Below are 23,577 nucleotides of genomic sequence, written 5' to 3'. Positions count from 1 at the left end.
AATCTAATGAACCTTCTCCGAACTGCCTCAAATACATTTACATCCTCCTTCAAGTAAGGGAACCAAAACTGTGCGCAATACTGCAGATGGAGTCTCACCAATAACCAACGTAACAGCATTTCCCTACTTTTAATCCTTATTCTTTTAGCAATAAATTCCATTTGCCTTATTTTCTGCTACACCTGCATACTAAGCTTCTGCGACTCTTGCATAAGGACACCCAGATCCCTCTGCACTGAAGCATTTTGAAGTTTCTCTCCATTTAGAGAATAAGTTGCCTTGTCATTCCTCTGACCAAACTGGATAACCTCACACTTCTTCATGCTCAATTCCATCTGCCAAACTTTAGATCACTCGCTTCACCTGTGCACATCCATTTGTAATTATCCAAGCCTCACTGCCATATAGAAGGGTGGTGACAGCAGTTCCGTAGGCTAAAACCTTTGTCCTCCTCTATGGAGGTCACTGTTGTCCTGGTTGTGTAATATTTGAATGCAAGTTGTTGAGGGTGAGGGAACTTCTTTGCATTATGATGAGAAGTGAGAAGACCCATCATTGTTCTTCTTTTCCCAAATGTTACAGAATTTACAGATGAGCAGAAAGAGTTCCAGGCCACAGCACGGAAATTTGCTCGGGAAGAGGTGGTTCCTGCAGCTGCTGAGTATGACAGGAGTGGAGAGGTCAGTGACCTGTACTGATGGCAGTTCATCACCTGCGTCGCTCACTCACGCAGAGCACAGCATATCTTCACCTGCATGAACTGATAACGCAGATAAAAATTAATATGTATGATCTACGAGGCATTACAGAGACACTGTTACAGGATGACAGACCCTGAGACTGGAATATTGAAAAATGTGTGACATTTAGGAAGGACAGGAAGATGAGAAAAGGTGGCGGGGGGGGGGGGGGGGGGGGGGAGGGAGAGTGGGTGGCTCTGTTAAATAATGATTAGAGCACATCAGAGAGGAATGACCTGAGTTCAGGAAATCAGGATGTAGAAGCTGTTTAGGTTGAGATGAGAAAGGCAAAGTCACTTGTGGGAGTGGTGCACAGGCCCCCTAATTGTGACTACACTGTAGGATAGAGCATGAATAAGAGATAATAGCAGCTTGCCGGAAAGGTATCGCAATAATCATGGGGGAATTTAACCTACATAAAGATTGGAAAAATCAGACGGGCAAAGGTCGTGTAGATTAGGAGTTCATGGAATGTTTTCGGGATAGTTCTTAGAACAGCACATTGTAAAGCCAACCAGAGAGCAGGCTATACTAAACAAGCATGCTGCAATGAAATAGGATCAATTGATAACCTCATAGTGAAGGCACCCTTCAGTAACAGTGATTTTAGATTCAATTTGAGGGAGAGAAGAGTGATTCCAGGACTAGTATTTTCAACTTGAATAAGGGCAATTGCGAGGACAAGAAAGCAGAGCTAGCTAAAGTAAAGCGAGCCAATTAAATAAAAATGTATCGTAAGTTTCCAAAAATTCTTAAATAAGGAGAGTTAACAATGTGAATGTTGGTCCGATAGAAAGTATGTCTGGGAATTGATAATAAAAAGTAGGGCTGTGGCAGATGAATTAAACGGGCATTTTAAACATAGAAACATAGAAATAGATGCAGGAGGAGGCCATTCAGCCCCTCGAGCCTGCACCATCATTCAATATGGTCATGATTGATCATGCACTTCCAGTATCCCACTCCCGCTTTCTCTCCATACTCCTTGATTCCTTTAGCCACAAGGGCCACGTACAGCTCCCTCTTGAACATATCTAACAAACTGCCCCCAATAGAACAAAGAACAATACAGCACAGGAACAGGCCCTTCGGCCCTCCAAGCCTGTGCCGCTCCCTGGTCCAAACTAGACCATTCTTTTGTATCCCTCCATTCCCACTCCGTTCATATGGCTATCTAGATAAGTCTTAAACGTTCCCAGCGTGTCCGCCTCCACCACCTTGCCCGGCAGCGCATTCCAGGCCCCCACCACCCTCTGTGTAAAATATGTCCTTCTGATATCTGTGTTAAACCTCCCCCCTCTTCACCTTGAACCTATGACCCCTCATGAATGTCACCACCGACCTGGGGAAAAGCTTCCCACCGTTCACCCTATCTATGCCTTTCATAATTTTATACACCTCTATTAAGTCTCCCCTCATCATCCGTCTTTCCAGGGAGAACAACCCCAGTTTACCCAATCTCTCCTCATAACTAAGCCCCTCCATACCAGGCAACATCCTGGTAAACCTCCTCTGTACTCTCTCCAAAGCCTCCACGTCCTTCTGGTAGTGTGGCGACCAGAACTGGACGCAGTATTCCAAATGCGGCCGAACCAAAGTTCTATACATCTGCAACATCAGACCCCAACTTTTATACTCTATGCCCCGTCCTATAAAGGCAAGCATGCCATATGCCTTCTTCACCACCTTCTCCACCTGTGACGTCACCTTCAAAGATCTGTGGACTTGCACACCCAGGTCCCTCTGCGTATCTACACCCTTTATGGTTCTGCCATTTATCGTATAGCTCCCCCCTACATTAGCTCTACCAAAATGCATCACTTCGCATTTATCTGGATTGAACTCCATCTGCCATTTCTTTGCCCAAATTTCCAGCCTATCTATATCCTTTTGTAGCTTCTGACAATGCTCCTCACTATCTGCAAGTCCTGCCAATTTTGTGTCGTCCGCAAACTTACTGATCACCCCAGTTACACCTTCTTCCAGATCGTTTATATAAATCACAAACAGCAGAGGTCCCAGTACAGAGCCCTGCGGAACACCAGTAGTCACAGGCCTCCAGCCGGAAAAAGACCCTTCCACTACCACCCTCTGTCTTCTGTGACCAAGCCAGTTCTCCACCCATCTAGCCACCTCCCCCTTTATCCCATGAGATCCAACCTTTTTCACCAGCCTACCATGAGGGACTTTGTCAAACGCTTTACTAAAGTCCATATAGACGACATCCAGGGCCCGTCCCTCGTCAACCATTCTAGTCACTTCTTCAAAAAACTCCACCAGGTTAGTGAGGCATGACCTCCCTCTCACAAAACCATGCTGACTATTGTTAATGAGTTTATTCCTTTCTAAATGCGCATACATCCTATCTCTAAGAATCTTCTCCAACAACTTCCCCACCACGGACGTCAAGCTCACCGGCCTATAATTACCTGGGTTATCCTTCCTACCCTTCTTAAATAACGGGCCCACATTAGCTATCCTCCAATCCTCTGGGACCTCACCTGTGTCCAGTGACGAGACAAAGATTTGCGTCAGAGGCCCAGCGATTTCATTTCTCGTTTCCCTGAGCAGCCTTGGATAGATTCCATCAGGCCCTGGGGATTTGTCAGTCTTTATATTCTCTAACAAACCTAACACTTCCTCCCTTGTAATGGAGATTTTCTCCAACGGTTCAACACTCCCCTCCGAGACACTCCCAGTCAACACATCCCTCTCCTTTGTGAATACCGATGCAAAGTATTCATTTAGGATCTCCCCTACTTCTTTGGGCTCCAAGCATAATTCCCCACTTTTGTCCCTGAGAGGTCCGATTTTTTCCCTGACAACCCTTTTGTTCCTAATGTATGAATAAAATGCCTTGGGATTCTCCTTAATCCTGTCTGCCAAGGACATTTCGTGACCCCTTTTTGCCCTTCTAATTCCTCGTTTGTGTTCTTTCCCACTTTCTTTGTACTCCTCCGGAGCTCCCTCCGTTTTTAGCTGCCTGGACCTAACATACGCCTCTCTTTTCTTTTTAACCAGTCCCTCAATTTCCCTGGTTATCCATGGTTCTCGAATCCTACCCTTCCTATCCTTTTTTACAGGCACATGCCTGTCCTGTAGCCCTACCAACTGTTCCTTAAAAGACTCCCACATGCCAGATGTGGATTTACCCTCAAACAGCCTCTCCCAATCAAGAGCTGCCAATTTCTGCCTAATCCCACTAAAGTTAGCCTTCCCCCAATCCAACACCTTACCCTTGGGGCACCACTCATCCTTTTCCATCACTATCCTAAAGCTAACAGAATTGTGGTCACTATTTGCCACATGTTCCCCATCCGAAACTTTGAAGACCTGACCGGGCTCATTCCCCAGTACTAGGTCCAGTATAGTCCCCTCTCTAGTCGGGCTATCTACATATTGTTCCAAAGAACCCTCCTGTACGCATTTTCCAAATTCCTCCCCATTCAGAGTCCCTGCTCTCAGCGATTTCCAGTCTATACCAGGGAAATTGAAGTCTCCCACTACAACAACCCTATTTTTCCTGCACCTATCCAGTATCTCCTGACATATCCGTTCTTCCACTTCCCTTGAGCTGTTGGGGGGCCTGTAGTATACCCCCAACTTAGTGACTGCGCCCTTCCTGTTTCTAAGCTCTACCCAGAGTGACTCGTTACACGACCCCTCTGAATTGTCCTCCCTCTGCACCGCTGTAATATGCTCTCCAACTAATACTGCTACTCCCCCACCTCGCTGTGGATTTACCCTCAAACAGCCTCTCCCAATAAGAGCTGCCAATTTCTGCCTCATCCCACTAAAGTTAGCCTTCCCCCAATCCAACACCTTGCCCTTGGGCCACCACTAGCTTTCTGTAGTAGAGAATTCCACAGGTTCACAACTCGGAGTGAACAAGTTCTTCCTCATCTCAGTCCTGAATGGCTTACCCCTTATTCTTAGATTGTGACCCCTAGCTCTGGACTTCCCCAACATCGGGAACATTCTTCCCACATCTAGCCTGTCCTGTCCCATCAGGATTTTATATGTTTCTACGAGATCCCCTCTCATTCTTCTAAATTCCAGTGAGTACAAGCCCAGTCGATCCAATCTCTCTTCATATGTCAGTCCTGCCATTCCAAGAATCAGTCTGGTGAACCTTCGCTGGACTCCCTCAATAGCAAGAATGTCCTTCCTCAGACTAGACGACCAAAACTGCACACAATACTCAAGGTGTGGCCTCACCAAGGCCCTGTATAACTGCAGCAAGACATCCTTACTCCTATACTCAAATCCTCTTGCTATGAAGGGCAGCATGCCATTAGCTTTCCTCACCGCCTGCTGTACCTGCATGCCAACCTTCAGTGACTGTTCCACCATGACACCCAGGTCACATTGCACTTCCCCTTTTCCTAAATTGCCACCATTCAGATAATCTTCCTTCCTGTTTTTGCCACCAACATGGATAACCTCACATTTATCCACGCTATGTTGCATTTGCCAAATATTTGCCCACTCAGCCAACCTGTCCAAGTCACCCTGCAGCCTCTTAGCATCCTCCCCACAGCACACACTGCCACCCAGCTTAGTGTCGTCTGCAAATTTGGAGATATTGCATTCAATTCCTTCGTCCAAATCATTAATGTATATTGTGAATAACTGGGGTCCCAGCACTGAACCCTGCGGTACCTCACTAGTCACTGCCTGCCACTCTGAAAAGGACCCGTTTAGTCCCCCTCTCTGCTTCCTGTCTGCTGCTGGGCTCATGGGGCTGAGTGGCCTACTCCTAATTTGTTTGTTCATGTGTTTGTAACCTTGCTTTCACTCCTCAAGCACTCCATTCCTGGCACCCTCTCACCTCATGTCTACCCTATTTGCATTCCCTCCTTTTGTGTTCTCACAAAAACGAGCATCGTGAAAGGTTTGAACATTGTGCAGGTCACCTACTCTTCAAATTAATGCTGTAGAATTCACAGTGTAATAACTGACCATTCGATACAACTGGTCCAAACGCAAGCCTTCTCCCACCCCTCTTCATCTCATCCTTCTATTCCATTGCCTTTGTGTTTCTCTGCCTTCCTAATAAATACATTTTGTTATTCACCTTCACCCCTCCCTGTGGTAATGAGTTCCATTTCTCACTATTATCGTGCCAAAGAAGTTTTCCCTGAACTCAAGAACAAAGAAAATTACAGCACAGGAACAGGCCCTTTGGCACCCCCCGCAAGCCTGCACCGACCTTGCTGCCCGTGTGAACGAAAAACCCCCTACCCTTCCGGGGACCATATCCCTCTATTCCCATCCTATTCATGTATTTGTCAAGACGCCCCTTAAAAGTCACTATTATATCTGCTTCCTCTACCTCTCCTGGCAGCGAGTTCCAGGCACCCACCACCCTCTGCGTAAAAAAAACTTCCTATCTGATTGGATTTAGCAGTGATCATCTTATATTTAGGCTGGTTGTCTCTGGGTGGCATGGTGGCACGGTGGTTAGCACTGCTGCCTCACAGCACCAGGGACACAGGTTCAATTCCGGCCTTGGGTCACTGTCTGTGTGGAGTTTGCACGTTCCCCCCGTGTCTGCGAGGGTTTCCTCCAGATCCTCCAGTTTCCTCCCACGGTCCAAAGATGTGCGGGTTAGGTTGATTGGCCATGCTAAATTGCCCCTTAGTGTCAGGGGATTAGCAGGTTAAATGTATCGGGATTTTGGGGATAGGGCCTGGGTGGAGTTGTGACAAACCAAAGTAGAACGTACAGGGTAAATGGTAGGACTCTGAAGAGTGCAGTTGAACAGAGGGATCTGGGAATACAGGTACAGAATTCCCTAAAAGTGACGTCACAGGTGGATAGGATTGTAAAGAGTGCCTTTGGTACATTGGCCTTTATAAATCGGAGTATCGAGTATAAAAGTTGTAGTGTTATGGTAACGTTATATAATAAGAAGTTTAACAACATCAGGTTAAAGTCCAACAGGTTTATTTGGTAGCAAAAGCCACACAAGCTTTCGGAGCTCTAAGCCCCTTCTTCAGGTGAGTGGGAATTCTGTTCACAAACAGAAGAACCTGAAGAAGGGGCTTAGAGCTCCGAAAGCTTGTGTGGCTTTTGCTACCAAATAAACCTGTTGGACTTTAACCTGGTGTTGTTAAACTTGTTACTGTGTTTACCCCAGTCCAACGCCGGCATCGCCACATCATAACGTTATATAAGGCATTGGTGAGGCCAAATTTGGAGTATTGTGTACAGTTTTGGTCACCTAGTTACAGGAAGGATGTAAATAAGGTTGAAAGAGTGCAGAGAAGGTTCACAAGGATGTTGCCGGGACTTGAGAAGCTGAGTTACAGAGAGAGATTGAATAGGTTGGGACTTTATTCCCTGTAGCGTAGAAGATTGAGGGGAGATTTGATCGAGGTGTATAAGATTTTGATGGGTATAGATAGAGTGAATGCAAGCAGGCTTTTTCCGCTGAGGCTAGGGGAGAAAAAAACCAGAGGGCATGGGTTAAGGGTGAAAGGAGAAAAGTTTAAAGGGAATATTAGGGGGGCTTCTTCACGCAGAGAGTGGTGGGAGTGTGGAATGAGCTGCCGGATAAAGTGGTAAATGCGGGGTCACTTTTAACATTTAAGAAAAACTTGGACGGGTTCATGGATGAGAGGGGTGTGGAGGGATATGGTCCAAGTGCAGGTCAGTGGGACTAGGCAAAAAATGGTTCGGCACAGACAAGAAGGGCCAAAAGGCCTGTTTCTGAGCTGTAATTTTCTATGGTTCTATGGTGGTCGGTACAGACTTGATGGACTAGAACATAGAACAGTACAGCACAGAACAGGCCCTTCAGCCCACGATGTTGTGCCGACCTTCATCTGAAACCAAGATCAAGCTATCCCACTCCCTATCATCCTGGTGTGCTCCATGTGCCTATCCAATAACCGCTTAAATGTTCCTAAAGTGTCTGACTCCACTATCACTGCAGGCAGTCCATTCCACACCCCAACCACTCTCTGCGTAAAGAACCTACCTCTGATATCATTCCTATATCTCCCACCACGAACCCTATAGTTATGCCCCCTTGTAATAGCTCCATCCACCTGAGGAAATAGTCTTTGAATGTTCACTCTATCTATCCCCTTCATCATTTTATAAACCTCTATTAAGTCTCCCCTCAGCCTCCTCCGCTCCAGAGAGAACAGCACTAGCTCCCTCAACCTTTCCTCAGAAGACCTACCCTCCAAACCAGGCAGCATCCTGGTAAATCTCCTCTGCACTCTTTCCAGCGCTTCCACATCCTTCTTATAGTGAGGTGACCAGAACTGCACACAATATTCCAAATGTGGTCTCACCAAGGTCCTGTACAGTTGCAGCATAACCCCACGGCTCTTAAACTCCAACCCCCTGTTAATAAAAGCTAACACACTATAGGCCTTCTTCACAGCTCTATCCACTTGAGTGGCAACCTTTAGAGATCTGTGGATATGGACGCCAAGATCTCTCTGTTCCTCCACAGTCTTCAGAACCCTACCTTTGACCCTGTAATCCACATTTAAATTAGTCCTACCAAAATGAATCACCTCACATTTATCAGGGTTAAACTCCATTTGCTATTTTTCAGCCCAGCTTTGCATCCTATCTATGTCTCTTTGCAGCGTACAACAGCCCTCCACCTCATCCACGACTCCACCAATCTTGGTGTCATCAGCAAATTTACTGATCCACCCTTCAGCCCCTTCCTCTAAGTCATTAATAAAAATCACGAAGAGCAGAGGACCAAGCACTGATCCCTGTGGCACTCCGCTAGCAACCTGCCTCCAATCCGAAAATTTTCCATCCACCACCACCCTCTGTCTTCGATCAGACAGCCAGTTACCTATCCAATCGGCCAACTTTCCCTCTATCCCACACCTCCTCACTTTCATCATAAGCCGACCATGGGGGACCTTATCAAGCGCCTTACTAAAATCCATGTATATGACATCAACTGCCCTACCTTCATCAACACACTTAGTTACCTCCTCAAAAAATTCTATCAAATTTGTGAGGCACGACTTGCCCTTCACGAATCCGTGCTGACTATCCCGGATTAATCCGCATCTTTCTAAATGGTCGTAAATCCCATCCCTAAGGACCTTTTCCATCAATTTACCAACCACCGAAGTAAGACTAACTGGTCTATAATTACCAGGGTCATTTCTATTCCCTTTCTTAAACAGAGGAACAACATTCGCCATTCTCCAGTCCTCTGGCACTATCCCCGTGGACAGCAAGGACCCAAAGATCAAAGCCAATGGCTCTGCAATCTCATCCCTTGCCTCCCAAAGAATCCTAGGATACATTTCATCAGGCCCAGGGGACTTATCGACCTTCAGTTTATTCAAAACTGCCAGTACATCCTCCCTCCGAACATCTATTTCCTCCAGCCTATTAGCCTGTAACACCTTCTCTTCTTCAAAAACATGGCCCCTCTCCTTGGTGAACACTGAAGAAAAGTATTCATTCACCACCTCGCCTATCTCTACTGACTCCATGCATAAGTTCCCACTACTGTCCTTGACCTTTTTCTGTACTGTAGGGATTCTATGATTCTAAGTGGAAACATCTTCTGTACACCTACTTGATCAAAACCCTTTTAACTTTAAAGTGTTCCATTAGAAGGCCTTGTAAAAAGCAGATTAATGAACCCTACATATGGTTTTACAATGGGAATCGTGACTGGACAGGGTGAAGATCTGACTCCAATCTGCAGAATGGAGGACTCCAGTCGATATACATTGAAAATGATGAAGGTGTTAGATTATCCACTGGGAAATAGCAATGGAAGGCTGTAGCCAATATGAACAGCAGAAAGATTCCACAAGAATGCATGAGGAAGAATCAGTAAGAGCGAGGGGTCAGTATATGATTCGGATAAAGGAGAAATGAGCTGTTGTGATCTTGGTGGTTGGGGGAGGTTTATAGTGTGACACCCTCTGTCAATGATACTCCTCTCTCTTTTCAGTATCCGGTTCCACTCATTAAGAGAGCGTGGGAGCTGGGCCTGATGAACACACACATTCCTGTGAATTGCGGTAAGCAGAGGGTTGTGAAATTAAAAACCTGGAAACTATCGGGAATGCACAGCAGTCGAGTTCTTTTCTTTTAAACATTCTTTACTTTAAATTGTGACATGAGTGAGACCTTTTATAAGCTGAACAGGGAGGAGAGGAAAGAAGGGGCAGATGGTGGTGTCATGATCATGCCATTGGATTGGAAACCAGAGGCCAAGGCTCTGGGGACATGGGTTCAAATTCCACCATGGCAGCTGATGGTGACCTGGAAACTATCACCAATTGTTGTAAACATCCATCTGGTTCACTAATGTCCTTTGAGGAAAGAAATCTGCCTTCCTTACCTGGTCTGGCCTACATGTGACTCCATGACTGCATGTTGACTCCAAACTGCCCTCTGAAATGGCCTAGCAAGCCACTTAGTTCAAGGGAATAGAAACATAGAAGATAGGAGCAGGAGGAGGCCATTTGGCCCTTTGAGCCTGCTCCCCCATTCATCACCATCATGGCTGATCATCCAACTCAATAGAGAGATGGGTGACACATTCTGGCCTTGCCAGCGATGCCCACATCCCATGAAAGAATAAAACAAAGTTTGTAGTTGAGAGTTAGGCCTCCATATTATAAAAAGAATGTAGAGGAAAGCTTGAGCAAGGTGAGGCTCCTTTCTGTAGAAAAGAGAAGGCTGTGTGTGATTGGATAGAGGGCTTTAAAATGATAAAAGGGTTTGATAGAATAGGTGTAGAGAAGTTTCCAGTTGTTGGACAGACCAGAATTAGCAGTGATAAATATCAGATAAAAAGAATGTTGCAAAAGGTGTAACTTGCTACCACACTGGTTTGTTGAGACAAATACAGTAAGTTTTAAGTTACGATTTCATTCCTGGAAATTGCAATTTTCAGGAAAACTACTTTGTGAATCATGGGTTCCCGTCGGAATCAATGTTACTGCTGAGATTGGATTCCTTTGGACATTCCTCGCCCAGAACAAAACCGTGTACAAGTTGAAATACTGCACCATTCCTGTGCAGCACCGTGCACTTCTGGCTGGATGGCCTAGTGGGATTATCGCTAGACCATTAATCCAGAAACTCAGCTAATGTTCTGGGGACCCGGGTTCGAATCCCGCCACGGCAGGTGGTGGAATTAAGAATCTACTGATGACCACGAAGCCTTTGTCGATTGTTGGAAAAACCCACCTGGTTCACTAATGTCCTTTAGGGAAGGAAATCTGCCGTCCTTACCTGGTCTGGCCTACATGTGACTCCAGAGCCACAGCAATGTGGTTGACTCTCAACTGCCTTCCAAGGGCAACTAGGGATGGGCAATAAATGCTGGCCCAGCCAGCGACGTCCATGTCCCACAAATGAGTTTTTAAAAACTTGCAAAATAAAATAAATCACCAAATATAAAAGAGGTCCTGTATAAATTGCAGCTAGATTACACTCTCCAGCCTCAATGTTGTAGAAAATCTAGTCTCGCTGTTCGGCTGGTGGTTTTTCGAGCTTTCTTTGCAGCAGCAGGCATGCTGCCAGCACTGACTGGCTGTTTAAAACCCACAGCACACAGAACTGAAACTCCAAAATTTGAATTTAACTTCTTGCTTGACAAAACAACCCTGGTTTTGGACGCCTGAAGGATTTAAAAGAAAACTCGATGTTACTTGAATCAAGTACAAACCTTAAACTGGGACAACCTGAAATGATGACTTTTTGCAGTCATAGACCCCAGGGTAAATGCATGGGGTTATGGGGATGGGGCCTGGGTGGGATTGTTGTCGGGGCAGGCTCGACGGGCTGAATGGCCACCTTCTGTACTGTAGGGATTCTATTCTGTGATGTTTTCTTGTGAAACTGAACACATTAGAGAAAGGAATAGAAGGATAAGGATAGGTTTAGATAAAGGGGGATGTAGAGTTAAACACCACATTGAATGGACTGTGTTGTATCTCTGCTATAATTACCATGTATCTGTCACACAAGGAAATTTATGATAAGGGCGCCTTGGTGGCACAGTGGTTAGCACTGCTGCCTCTCAGTGCCAGGGACCTGGGTTCAATTCCGGTCTTGGGTGACTGTGTGGAGTTTGCACATTCTCCCCGTGTCTGCGTGGGTTTCCTCCGGGTACTCGAGTTTCCTCCCACAGTCCAAGGATGTGCGGGTTAGGTTGATTGGCCATGGTAAATTGCCCCTTAGCATCAGGGAAATTAGCAGGGTAAATATGTGGGGTTACCGGGATGGGGCTAGGTGGGATTGTTGTCGATGCAGACTCGATGGACTGAATGGCCTCCTGCACTGTGTGGATTCTACGATGAGAGTCATAGAGGTTTACAGCATGGAAACAGGCCCTTCGGCCCAACTTGTCCATGCCGCCCTTATTTTTTAAATCCCTGAACTAATCCCAATTGCCCGCATTTGGCCCATATCCCTCTATACCCATCTTACCCATGTAACTATCTAAATGCTTTTTAAAAGATAAAATTATACCCGCCTCTACTACTACCTCTGGCAGCTTGTTCCAGACACTCACCACCCTCTGTGTGAAAAAATTGCCTCTCTGGACACTTTTGTATCTCTCCCCTCTCACCTTAAACCCATGCCCTCTAGTTTTAGACTCCCCTACTTTTGGGAAAAGGTATTGACTATCTACCTTGTCTATGCCCCTCATTATTTTATAAACCTCTACTGATTCTATGAGACTGTTAGGCTCCATTAATGGGGTTAAATCCTGACGACAATTGCACTGACTAAGCTTGAGTATGTGCTCCCCTTCGATAGCTCAGCTGGTAGAGCGGAGGACTGTAGATGATTCAAAATGACATCCTTAGGTCGCTGGTTCAATTCCGGTTCGAAGGAAGCCCAAAGTTCACTTTCCGGACAAATGTGAGGTAATGCATTTTGGAAGGTCTAATACAGATAGGAAATATGCAGTAAATAGCAGAACCCTTAGGAGTATTGATAGACAGGGGGATCTGGGTGATTTCAAAAGGAAATTGGATGGGCATCTGAGGGAAATAAAGTTGCAGGGATGAAGATAGAATGGGTGAATGGGACTGGATGAATTGGTCAACAGAGAGACAGCATGGACTCATTGGGCCAAATGGTCTATTTGCGTCATAATAGCACTATGACTCTACTCTGTTGTTTCAAATTGTCTCAATAATTTTTGCTCTTTGCACTTTGTGTTTAATCGATAGGTGGAATGGGGCTCGGCATCTTCGATTCCTGTCTCATAACTGAGGAAATAGCATATGGCTGTACCGGCATTCAGACTGCAATCGAGGCCAACTCACTGGGGGTAGGTTTGCCTTGTTTATTTACAGCCTATTGTCATGAGGCTATGAGCCTTGACTTTTGATTTTTCACTGACTGCAAGTTTTGTAATTTGAAGTGAGACTGAGAAAACTGCTTAAAAATACAAGAAGAAGTCTCACAACACCAGGTTAAAGTCCAACAGGTTTATTTGGTAGCAAATACCATAAGCTTTCGGAGCGCTGCTCCTTCGTCAGATGGAGTGGTCTCTGTTCTCCAACAGTGCACAGACACAGAAATCAAGTTACAGAACACTAATTAGAATGCAAATCTCTACAGCCAGCCAGGTCTTAAAAGGTACAGATAATGTGGGTGGAGGGAACATTCAACACAGGTTAAAGAGATGTGTATTGTCTCCAGACAGAACAGCTGGTGAGATTATGCAAGACCAGGGGCAAGCTGTGGGGGTTACTGATAATGTGACATAAATCCAACATCCCGGTTTAGGCCGTCCTCATGTGTGCGGAACTTGGCTATCAGTTTCTGCTCAGCGACTCTGCGCTGTCGTGTGTCGTGAAGGCCGCCTTGGAGAACGCTTACCTGAAGATCCAAGGCTGAATGCCCGTGACTGCTGAAGTGCTCCCCCACAGGAAGAGAACAGTCTTGCCTGGTGATTGTCGAGCGGTGTTCATTCATCCGTTGTCGTAGCGTCTGCATGGTTTCCCCAATGTACCATGCCTCGGGACATCCTTTCCTGCAGCGTATCAGGTAGATAACGTTGGCCGAGTTGCAGGAGTAGGTACCGTGTACCTGGTAGATGGTGTTCTCACGTGAGATGATGGCATCCGTGTCGATGATCCGGCACGTCTTGCAGAGGTTGCTGTGGCAGGGTTGTGTGGTGTCATGGTCACTGTTCTCCTGAAGGCTGGGTAGTTTGCTGCGGACAATGGTCTGTTTGAGGTTGTGTGGTTGTTTGAAGGCAAGAAGTGGGGGTGTGGGGATGGCCTTGGCGAGATGTTCGTCTTCATCAATGACATGTTGAAGGCTCCGGAGGAGATGCCGTAGCTTCTCCGCTCCGGGGAAGTACTGGACGACGAAGGGTACTCTGTCCCCCGTGTTTGTCTTCTGAGGAGGTCGGTGCGGTTTTTCGCTGTGGCGCGCCGGAACTGTTGATCGATGAGTCGAGCGCCATATCCTGTTCTTATGAGGGCATCTTTCAGCGTCTGGAGGTGTCTGTTGCGATCCTCCTCATCCGAGCAGATCCTGTGTATTCGGAGGGCTTGTCCGTAGGGGATGGCTTCTTTAACGTGTTTAGGGTGGAAGCTGGAGAAGTGGAGCATCATGAGGTTATCCGTGGGCTTGCGGTACAGTGAGGTGCTGAGGTGACCGTCCTTAATGGAGATGCGTGTGTCCAAGAATGCAACCGATTCCGGAGAGTAGTCTATGGTGAGTCTGATGGTGGGATGGAACTTGTTGATGTCATCATATAGTTGTTTCAGTGATTGTTCACCATGACTCCAAAGGAAGAAAATGTCAAGACTTGGAGTCAAGACTATTCTCTTCCTGTGGGGGAGCACTTCAGCAGTCACGGGCATTCAGCCTTGGATCTCCAGGTAAGCGTCCTCCAAGGCAGCCTTCACGACCCACGACAGCGCAGAGTCGCTGAGCAGAAACTGATAGCCAAGTTCCGCACACATGAGGACGGCCTAAACCGGGATGTTGGATTTATGTCACATTATCAGTAACCCCCACAGCTTGCCCCTGGTCATGCATAATCTCACCAGCTGTTCTGTCTGGAGACAATACACATCTCTTTAACCTGTGTTTAATGTTCCCTCCAACCACATTATCTGTACCTTTTAAGACCTGGCTGGCTGTAGAGATTTGCATTCTAATTAGTATTCTGTAACTTGATTTCTGTGTCTGTGCACTGTTGGAGAACAGAGACCACTCCATCTGACGAAGGAGCAGCAAGCTCCGAAAGCTTATGGTATTTGCTACCAAATAAACCTGTTGGACTTTAACCTGGTGTTGTGAGACTTCTTACTGTGCTTACCCCAGTCCAACGCCGGCATCTCCACAACATTAAAAATACAAGCCCAGATTCCGGGGTGAAGCTGAGAAACAAACAATGCATCCTGAAGGGAATGTGAAGTGAGAGACATTTCCTATAATCCAGACACCCATTGAAACTTGTAATTGTCATTAAAAATGCAAAGTATTGGATATTGAAACAATGGCTGCCACAGACACGCACCAAAAGCCACAATGCGTGAAGTATGTCCAAGTTCCCCAGCCACTGGAGAGAGATTGTAAGTGATCACAGTTACAGGCGGTGCTGATTTTGGGCTTCAACTCCATTTTCCCGCCCACTCCCATATCCAATATCGAGAGAACAATCTGCCTTTCCCAGACTTACATATATTCAATAATGAAGCATCCACAATTCTAAAGAGAATTCCAAAGATTTTACAACCCTTGGAATGAAGAATTTATTTTCGTTTAAGTCCTAAATGATCAGCCTTTTTCCTGAGATGGTGCCCATGGCTAGATTCTTCAATCAGGGGAAATAGCCTCTCAGTGCCTACCCTGTTATCCAGCATCTATGGGTTTCAATGCAATCACCTCTCATTCTTACAGAATATCCACCCAATTTACTCAGCCTCTCATTAGAGGACAACCTTTTCATCTCGGGGACCAATCTAGTGAAGCTTTGCTGTACCATCTCAAATGCAAATATATCTCCTCCCTCAAATATGTGGGGATCGGTTGGGATGGTGAGAGTCTCGGGATCTTCGAGGTGCTGGAGTTCCCATGCACTTGTTGTGCTTGTTCTGCTGGGTTTGAGAGTTGTGAACTTTGGCATTGACTGTGAGGAGGCTGCGGGGAATATCGGGCTAAACTAGATGTTCACACTTGTGCCAGTCCCAGCAAGAGCCACTGGATTGTCATTGCGAGCAGGAACCTTATCTCTCATAATTCTTCTTTCCAAATTCAGAATCCAAGAGCAATTATAGAACATAGAACATAGAACATAGAAAGCCACAGCACAAACAGGCCCTTCGGCCCACGAGTTGCGCCGATCACATCCCCACCTCTAGGCCTATCTATAGCCCTCAATCCCATTAAATCCCATGTACTCATCCAGAAGTCTCTTAAAAGACCCCAACGGGTTTGCCTCCACCACCACCGACGTCAGCCGATTCCACTCACCCACCACCCTCTGAGTGAAAAACTTACCCCTGACATCCCCCCTGTACCTACCCCCAGCACCTTAAACCTGTGTCCTCTCGTAGCAACCATTTCAGCCCTTGGAAATAGCCTCTGAGAGTCCACCCTATCCAGACCCCTCAACATCTTGTAAACCTCTATCAGGTCACCTCTCATCCTTCGTCTCTCCAGGGAGAAGAGACCAAGCTCCCTCAACCTATCCTCATAAGGCATGCCCCCCAATCCAGTCAACATCCTTGTAAATCTCCTCTGCACCCTTTCAATGGCTTCAACATCTTTCCTGTAATGAGGTGACCAGAACTGCGCGCAGTACTCCAAGTGGGGTCTAACCAGGGTCCTATAAAGCTGCAGCATTATCTCCCGACTCCTAAACTCAATCCCTCGATTAATGAAGGCTAGTACGCCATACGCCTTCTTGACCGCATCCTCCACCTGCGAGGCCGATTTAAGAGTCCTATGGACCCGGACCCCAAGGTCCTTCTGATCCTCTACACTGCTAAGAATGGTACCCTTCATTTTATACTGCTGCTCCATCCCATTGGATCTGCCAAAATGGATCACTACACACTTATCCGGGTTGAAGTCCATCTGCCACTTCTCCGCCCAGTCTTGCATTCTATCTATGTCTCGCTGCAACTTCTGACATCCCTCCAAACTATCCACAACACCACCTACCTTGGTGTCGTCAGCAAACTTACCAACCCATCCCTCCACTTCCTCATCCAGGTCATTTATGAAAATGACAAACAGCAAGGGTCCCAGAACAGATCCCTGGGGCACTCCACTGGTCACTGACCTCCATGCAGAGAAAGACCCCTCCACAGCCACTCTCTGCCTTCTGCAGGCAAGCCAGTTCTGGATCCACAAGGCAACAGCCCCTTGGATCCCATGCCCTCTCACTTTCTCAAGAAGTCTTGCATGGGGGACCTTATCGAACGCTTTGCTGAAGTCCATATAGACCACATCCACCGCTCTTCCTTCGTCAATGTGCTTGGTCACATTTTCAAAGAACTCAACCAGGCTCGTAAGGCACGACCTGCCCCTGACAAAGCCGTGCTGACTACTTTTGATCATACTAAACTTCTCTAGATGATCATAAATCCTGTCTCTCAGGATCCTCTCCATCAACTTACCAACCACTGAGGTTAGACTCACCGGTCGGTAATTTCCCGGGCTGTCCCTGTTCCCTTTCTTGAATATAGGGACCACATCCGCAATCCTCCAATCCTCCGGAACCTCTCCCGTCTCCATCGACGATGCAAAGATCATCGCCAAAGGCTCCGCAATCTCCTCCCTCGCCTCCCACAGTAACCTGGGGTACATCCCATCCGGTCCCGGCGACTTACCAACCTTGATGCCATTCAATAGTTCCAACACATCCTCTTTCTTTATGTCCACATGCTCGATCCTTTCTGTCCTCCGCAATCCAGCAGTACAACCACCCAGATCCCTTTCCACCGTGAATACCGAGGTAAAGTATTCATTAAGCAGCTCCGCCATTTCTAACGGTTCCGCACAAACTTTTCCCCCTTCACCTTTTAAGGGTCCTATGCCTTCACATCTCATCCTTTTACTCTTGACATATTTGTAGAAAGCCTTGGGATTCTCCTTAATCTTACCCGCCAAGGTCTTCTCATGACCCCTTCTCGCTCTCCTAATTTCCTTCTTAAGCTCCTTCCTACATCGCGTATACTCCTCTAAATCCTTAACACCTCCTAGCTCTCTGAACCTTCTGTACGCCTCTCTTTTCTTATTCACCAGGTTCATCACAACCTTCGTGCACCACGGTTCCCGTACCCTACCAACACCCCCCTGTCTCATCGGAACGTTGTCATGCAGAGCTCCAGACAAACATTCCTTGAAAATCCTCCACTTTCCTTCGGTACTTTTCCCCAAGAATGCCTCCTTCCAATTTACCCGTCTAATTTCCTCCCTGATGACACTGTATTTCCCTTTACTCCAGAGAAACACTTTCCTAGCCTGCCTGACCCTATCTCTTTCCAATGCTATCGTGAAGGAGATAGAATTATGATCGCTATCCCCAAGATGCTCACCCACCGAGAGATCCTCCACCTGTCCAGGTTCATTAGCCAGCACCAGATCAAGAACAGCCTCTCCTCTAGTAGGCTTATCCACATACTGTGTCAGGAAACTCTCCTGGACACACCTAACAAACTCCTCTCCATCCAAACCCCTAGCCCTAGGGATATTCCAATCTATGTTTGGGAAATTAAAATCTCCCATCACGACAACTCTGTTATTCCTACATCTCTCCAGGATCTGTTTCCCCATCTGCTCCTCAACATCTCTGTTACTATTGGGCGGCCTATAGAAAACACCCAGCAAAGTTACCGACCCCTTCCTGTTCCTAACCTCCACCCACAGAGATTCCGTAGTCAGTCCCTCCACGGCGTCCACCTTCTCTACAGCCGTGACACTATCCCTGATCAACAGTGCCACTCCCCCCCCCTCTCTTGCCTCCCTCCCTGTCCTTCCTGAAACATCTAAAACCCGGCACCTGAAGCACCCAGTCCTGTCCCTGAGACATCCAAGTCTCCGTAATGGCCACCACATCACAATTCGAAGCAGCAATCCACGCTCCAAGCTCATCCACTTTATTCACTACACTCCTGGCATTAAAATAGACACATCTCAGACCTTCAGCCTGAGCACTTCCCTTCTCCCTCACTCGTCTAACCTCCCTCTTACCCTGTCTACATTCCTTATCTATTTGCGAGCTAACCTCCTCGCTCTCAGTCCCCTCATTTCGATTCCCTCCCCCCAACCTTTCTAGTTTAAAGTCTCACCAGTAGCCTTAGCCAACCTTCCCGCCAGGATATTGGTCCCCCTGGGATTCAAGTGCCACCCGTCTTTTTTAAACAGGTCACACCTGCCCCTAAAGAGGTCCCAATGATCCAAGTACCCAAATCCTTGTCCCTTGCTCCAGTCCCTCAGCCACGCATTCATTCTCCACCGATTCCTGTTCTCACTCTCCCGCGGCACAGGCAGCAATCCCGAGATTACTACCTTTGCATTCCTCTTTCTCAGCTGTCTACCCAACTCCCTATATTCTCTTTTCATGACCCCTTCCCTCTTCCTACCTATGTCAGCAGTACCTATATGCATCACGACCTTGGGCTCCTCTCCCTCCCCCTTCAGGATTTCTGGGACTCGACCAGAGACATCCCGGACCCCTGCACCAGGGAGGCAAACCACCATCCGAGAGTCCCGTCTGTGTCCGCAAAAACGCCTATCTGACCCTCTCACCGTAGAGTCCCCAATTAGCACTACCCTCCTTTCCTTACCCCTTTGCACTACTGGGCCAGGCTCAGCTCCAGAGACACTGCCACCGCTGCTTCCCCCAGGTGGGCTGTCCACCCCAGTAGTACTCAGACAGGAGTACTTATTATTAAGGGGCACATCCACCGGGGTGCTCACCATCACCCGAGCTTTCTCCTTCCTCACTGTTACCCAGTTACCCTCCTCCCGTGGTCCCGGTGTGACCACCTGCCGATAGCTCCTGTCAATGACCTCCTCACTATCCCTAACCCGGCGAAGGTCCTCGAGCTGCAATTCCAGTTCCCTAACATGGTCCCTTAGGAACCGCAGCTCAACACACCCAGCACAGATATGGTCGTCTGGGAGGCTAGGAGCCTCCAGGACCTCCCACATCCTACATTGGGAACAACATACTGGCCTGACAGTCATACTTGCCCTTTTAAACACAGGGAAAAAAGTGAATGAAGATTATTCCTCTCTGTTCCAAATTATTTCTACCAAGGTACCCGGAGAAAAGTAACTTATAAATAAAATTTTTTAAAAATAAGAAACTCACCCCTGCTCGCCCTTTCTGCCTAAGCCCGATGAGCCAAAGCCCCTCAGTTCTCACTCAGCTCCGTCTCACTCAAGCCCGATGAGCCAAAGCCCCTCAGTTCTCACTCAGCTCCGTCTCACTCAAGCCCGATGAGCCAAAGCCCCTCAGTTCTCACTCAGCTCCGTCTCACTCAAGCCCGATGAGCCAAAGCCCCTCAGTTCTCACTCAGCTCCGTCTCACTCCGCTGCCCGCTCCCAACGCTGCCCGCTAGATAGTGGGACCTGCCTTTTAAACCTCCTGTGCACTAAAAAAAAACTCAAGAGACCCTTCCCAGTAAACCCCGCGGCCACTGCCGGTTGCGCGCCAAAATTTAAAACTAAATTAAATAAATAAATAACACCCGCGGAAAAGTACTTAAAACTAATTCTTACCCCAAAAATCCTGTCACCAGTCACAGCTCTGCCTTTCTCCACAGCAACAATTATTACCCCCCTCATACCAGCCTAGACTGGCAATCTGACTTTTGATGCTTCTGATAATAAAACCCACCTTTTACCAGCTGAACTATTAGGGGATTAACAGCACAAGAGGCCATTTTACCAGCTGAACTATTAGGGGATTAACAGCACAAGAGGCCATTCAGCCCATTGAGCCTGTGCCAGCTTTTTTATAGGTTGGTCCAATTAGTCCCAATGCCTCCTGTTTCTCCATAGCCCTTTTCAACGAGCAGTTCAAATTCCTTCTTGAAGTTACCATTGAATCTGCTTCCATCATCACCTGTTTGGACAGAATATTCCAGATCATAACTCATTAGGTTTAAAAAAAAAAGCTCATCTTTTCCCTCATCCTTCTAACCCCCCCCCCCCCCCCCCCCCCAGTCCTTTTGCTAATTATCTTGCCTCCTGAACCCACCACCTCTACAAAGGCATCAAATACCTGGGAACACCTCCACCCGCCAGTTCCCCTCCAGGCTACACACCATCCTGACTTGGAAATATATCACCGTTCCTTCACTGTCGCTGGGTCAAAATCCTGGAATCCCTTTCCTAACAGCACTGTGGGTGTACCTACACTACAGGAAATGCAGTGGTTCAAGAAGGACGCTCACCAGCCCTGACTGAAGGGATGGGTGACAAATCCTGGACTTCATGCACAGGATGGATAGGGAGCAGCTGTTACCCTTAGTTGAAGGGTCAGTTACGAGGGGACACAAGTTAAAACTGAGGAGTGGGAAGTTTAGGAGGGATGTGAGGAAAAACCTTTTTTACTCAGAGGGTGGTGACGGTCTGGAATGCACTGCATGGGAGGGCGGTGGAGGCGGGATGCCTCACATCCTTTTAAAAAGTATCTGGATGAGTACTTGGCACATAACATTCAAGGCAAGTGGGATTAGGCGGGTCAGGGCCTTTCATGCGGCGATGCAGACTCGATGGGCTGAAGGGCCTCTTCTGCACTGTAGTATTCCGTGAACATCCTTATCCTGTGAACGAAGAATAAACTCTCTCCGGTTGCAGGGGGTTAAGAATGAAGTGATCCTCTTGATGTGGAGACTGTTTTGAATAGTTTATTGTCTCTTTAGCGAGTTTAAAATTGGCTCAGCAGCGAGTCCGTTTTTTTAACGTTGCGGCACACCGCGACCTTTAACTTCTCACCTTTCTCATTTCAAGCAAATGCCAGTCATCCTCGCAGGCAGTGAGGAACAGAAAAAAAAGTACCTGGGACGAATGACTGAGGAGCCACTGATGTGTGTGAGTGCAGCTAAAAGTAATGGATACAAGATCATTCAATGCAGCAAAAATCCCCACAGCACAAAGCCGTGGCTAATGGAGCTCTTCTCTCTGCTCAGGCCTATTGTGTGACTGAACCAGGTGCCGGATCCGATGTGGCTGGGATCAAAACCAGAGCAGAGAAAAAGGGCAACGAGTACATTATCAATGGTCAGAAGATGTGGATCACGAATGGAGGCAAGGCCAATTGGTATGTTTCGAATGCTATTGAGTTGTGGCAACTTAGTGATCTGTATCAGCGAAGGAGGCCATTCAGCCCATCGTGCCTGTGCAGGTTCTTTGAAAGAAACACAGAAAATAGGTGCAGGTGCTTCGAGCCTGCACACCATTCCATAAGACCATAAGACATAGGAGCAGAATTAGGCCACTCGGCCCATCGAGTCTGCTCCGTCATTCAATCATGGCTGATATTTTTTTCTCATCCTCGTTCTCCTGCCTTTTCCTCATAACCCCTGATCCCATTATTAATCAAGAACTGATCTATCTCTGTCTTAAAGACACTCAATGACCCGGCCTCCACAGCCTTCTGCGCCAAAGAGTTCCACAGATTCACCACTCTCTGGCTGAAGAAATTCCTCCTCATCTCTGTTTTAAAGGATCGTCCCTTCAGCCCGAGGTTGTGCCCTCTGGTTCTAGTTTTTCCTACGAGTGGAAACATCCTCTCCACGTCCACTCTTTCCAGGCCTCGCAGTATCCTGTAAATTTCAATAAGATCCCCCCTCATCCTTCTAAACTCCAACGAGGGCGGCCCGGTAGCACAGTGGTTAGCACTGCTGCTTCACAGCTCCAGAGACCTAGGTTCGATTCCCGGCTTGGGTCACTATCTGTGTGGAGTTTGCACATTCTCCTCGTGTCTGCGTGGGTTTCCTCCAGGTGCTCCGGTTTCCTCCCACAGTCCAAAGATGTGCGGGTTAGGTTGATTGGCCAGGTTAAAAATTGCCCTTAGTGTCCTGAGATGTGTAGGTTAGAGGGATTAGTGGGTAAATATGTTGGGATATGGGGGTAGGGCCTGGGTGGGATTGTGGTCGGTGCAGACTCGATGGGTTTCTATGATTCTATGAGTACAGACCCAGAGTCCTCAACCGTTCCTCATACGACAAGCTCTTCATTCCAGGGATCATTCTTGTGAACCTCCTCTGGACTCTTCCCAAGGCCAGCATATCCCTCCTTAGATATGGGGTCCAAAACTGCTCACAGTACTCCAAATGGGGTCTGACCAGAGCCTTATACAGCCTCAGAAGTACATCCCTGCTCTTGTATTCCAGCCCTCTCGACATGAATGCTAACATTGCATTTGCCTTCCTAACTGCCGACTGAACCTGCACGTTAACCTTAAGAGAATCTTGAACAATGACTCCCAAGTCCCTTTGTGTTTCTGATTTCCTAAGCATTTTCCCATTTAGAGAATAGTCTATGCCTCCATTCCTCCTTCCAAAGTGCATAACCTCACACTTTTCCACATTGTATTCCATCTGCCACTTCTTTGCCCACTCTCCTAACCTGTCCAAGTCCTTCTGCAACCCCCCTGCTCCCTCAATACTACCTGTCCCTCGACATATCTTTGTATCATCTGCAAACTTAGCAACAGTGCCTTCAGTTCCTTCTTCCAAATCGTTCATGTATATTGTGAAAAGTTGTGGTCCCAGCACTGACCCCTGAGGCACACCACTAGTCACCGGCTGCCATCCTGAAAAAGACCCCTTTATCCCCACTCTGCCTTCTGCCAGTCATCCATGCCAGGATCTCA

The 23,577-nt window shown here is 47.3% G+C and overlaps 1 protein-coding gene and 1 non-coding gene across 3 annotated transcripts in view; both read left to right on the top strand.

Annotated features, from left to right (window-relative positions):
• Positions 1-23,577, top strand: part of acadm (acyl-CoA dehydrogenase medium chain) — a 56,667-nt gene that overhangs the window by 15,538 nt on the left and 17,552 nt on the right. For both annotated transcript variants that reach the window (XM_078219021.1, XM_078219022.1), the window contains 5 exons: positions 583-680; positions 9,700-9,769; positions 12,944-13,044; positions 21,711-21,791; positions 21,890-22,020. In XM_078219021.1, coding sequence (XP_078075147.1) covers positions 583-680; positions 9,700-9,769; positions 12,944-13,044; positions 21,711-21,791; positions 21,890-22,020 — 481 coding nt within the window. The remainder of the gene's footprint in view (positions 1-582; positions 681-9,699; positions 9,770-12,943; positions 13,045-21,710; positions 21,792-21,889; positions 22,021-23,577) is intronic.
• Positions 12,515-12,602, top strand: trnay-gua (transfer RNA tyrosine (anticodon GUA)). The gene is given in 2 exon segments: positions 12,515-12,551; positions 12,567-12,602. It is a non-coding gene; the product is annotated as a tRNA-Tyr (tRNA).

This window comes from Mustelus asterias, chromosome 8 (genome assembly GCF_964213995.1).
Source record: "Mustelus asterias chromosome 8, sMusAst1.hap1.1, whole genome shotgun sequence".
In the NCBI taxonomy this organism is placed as follows: domain Eukaryota; kingdom Metazoa; phylum Chordata; class Chondrichthyes; order Carcharhiniformes; family Triakidae; genus Mustelus; species Mustelus asterias.
The sequence above is the reverse complement of the archived record's forward strand: the minus strand, read 5'-3'. Positions and strand labels throughout refer to the sequence as shown.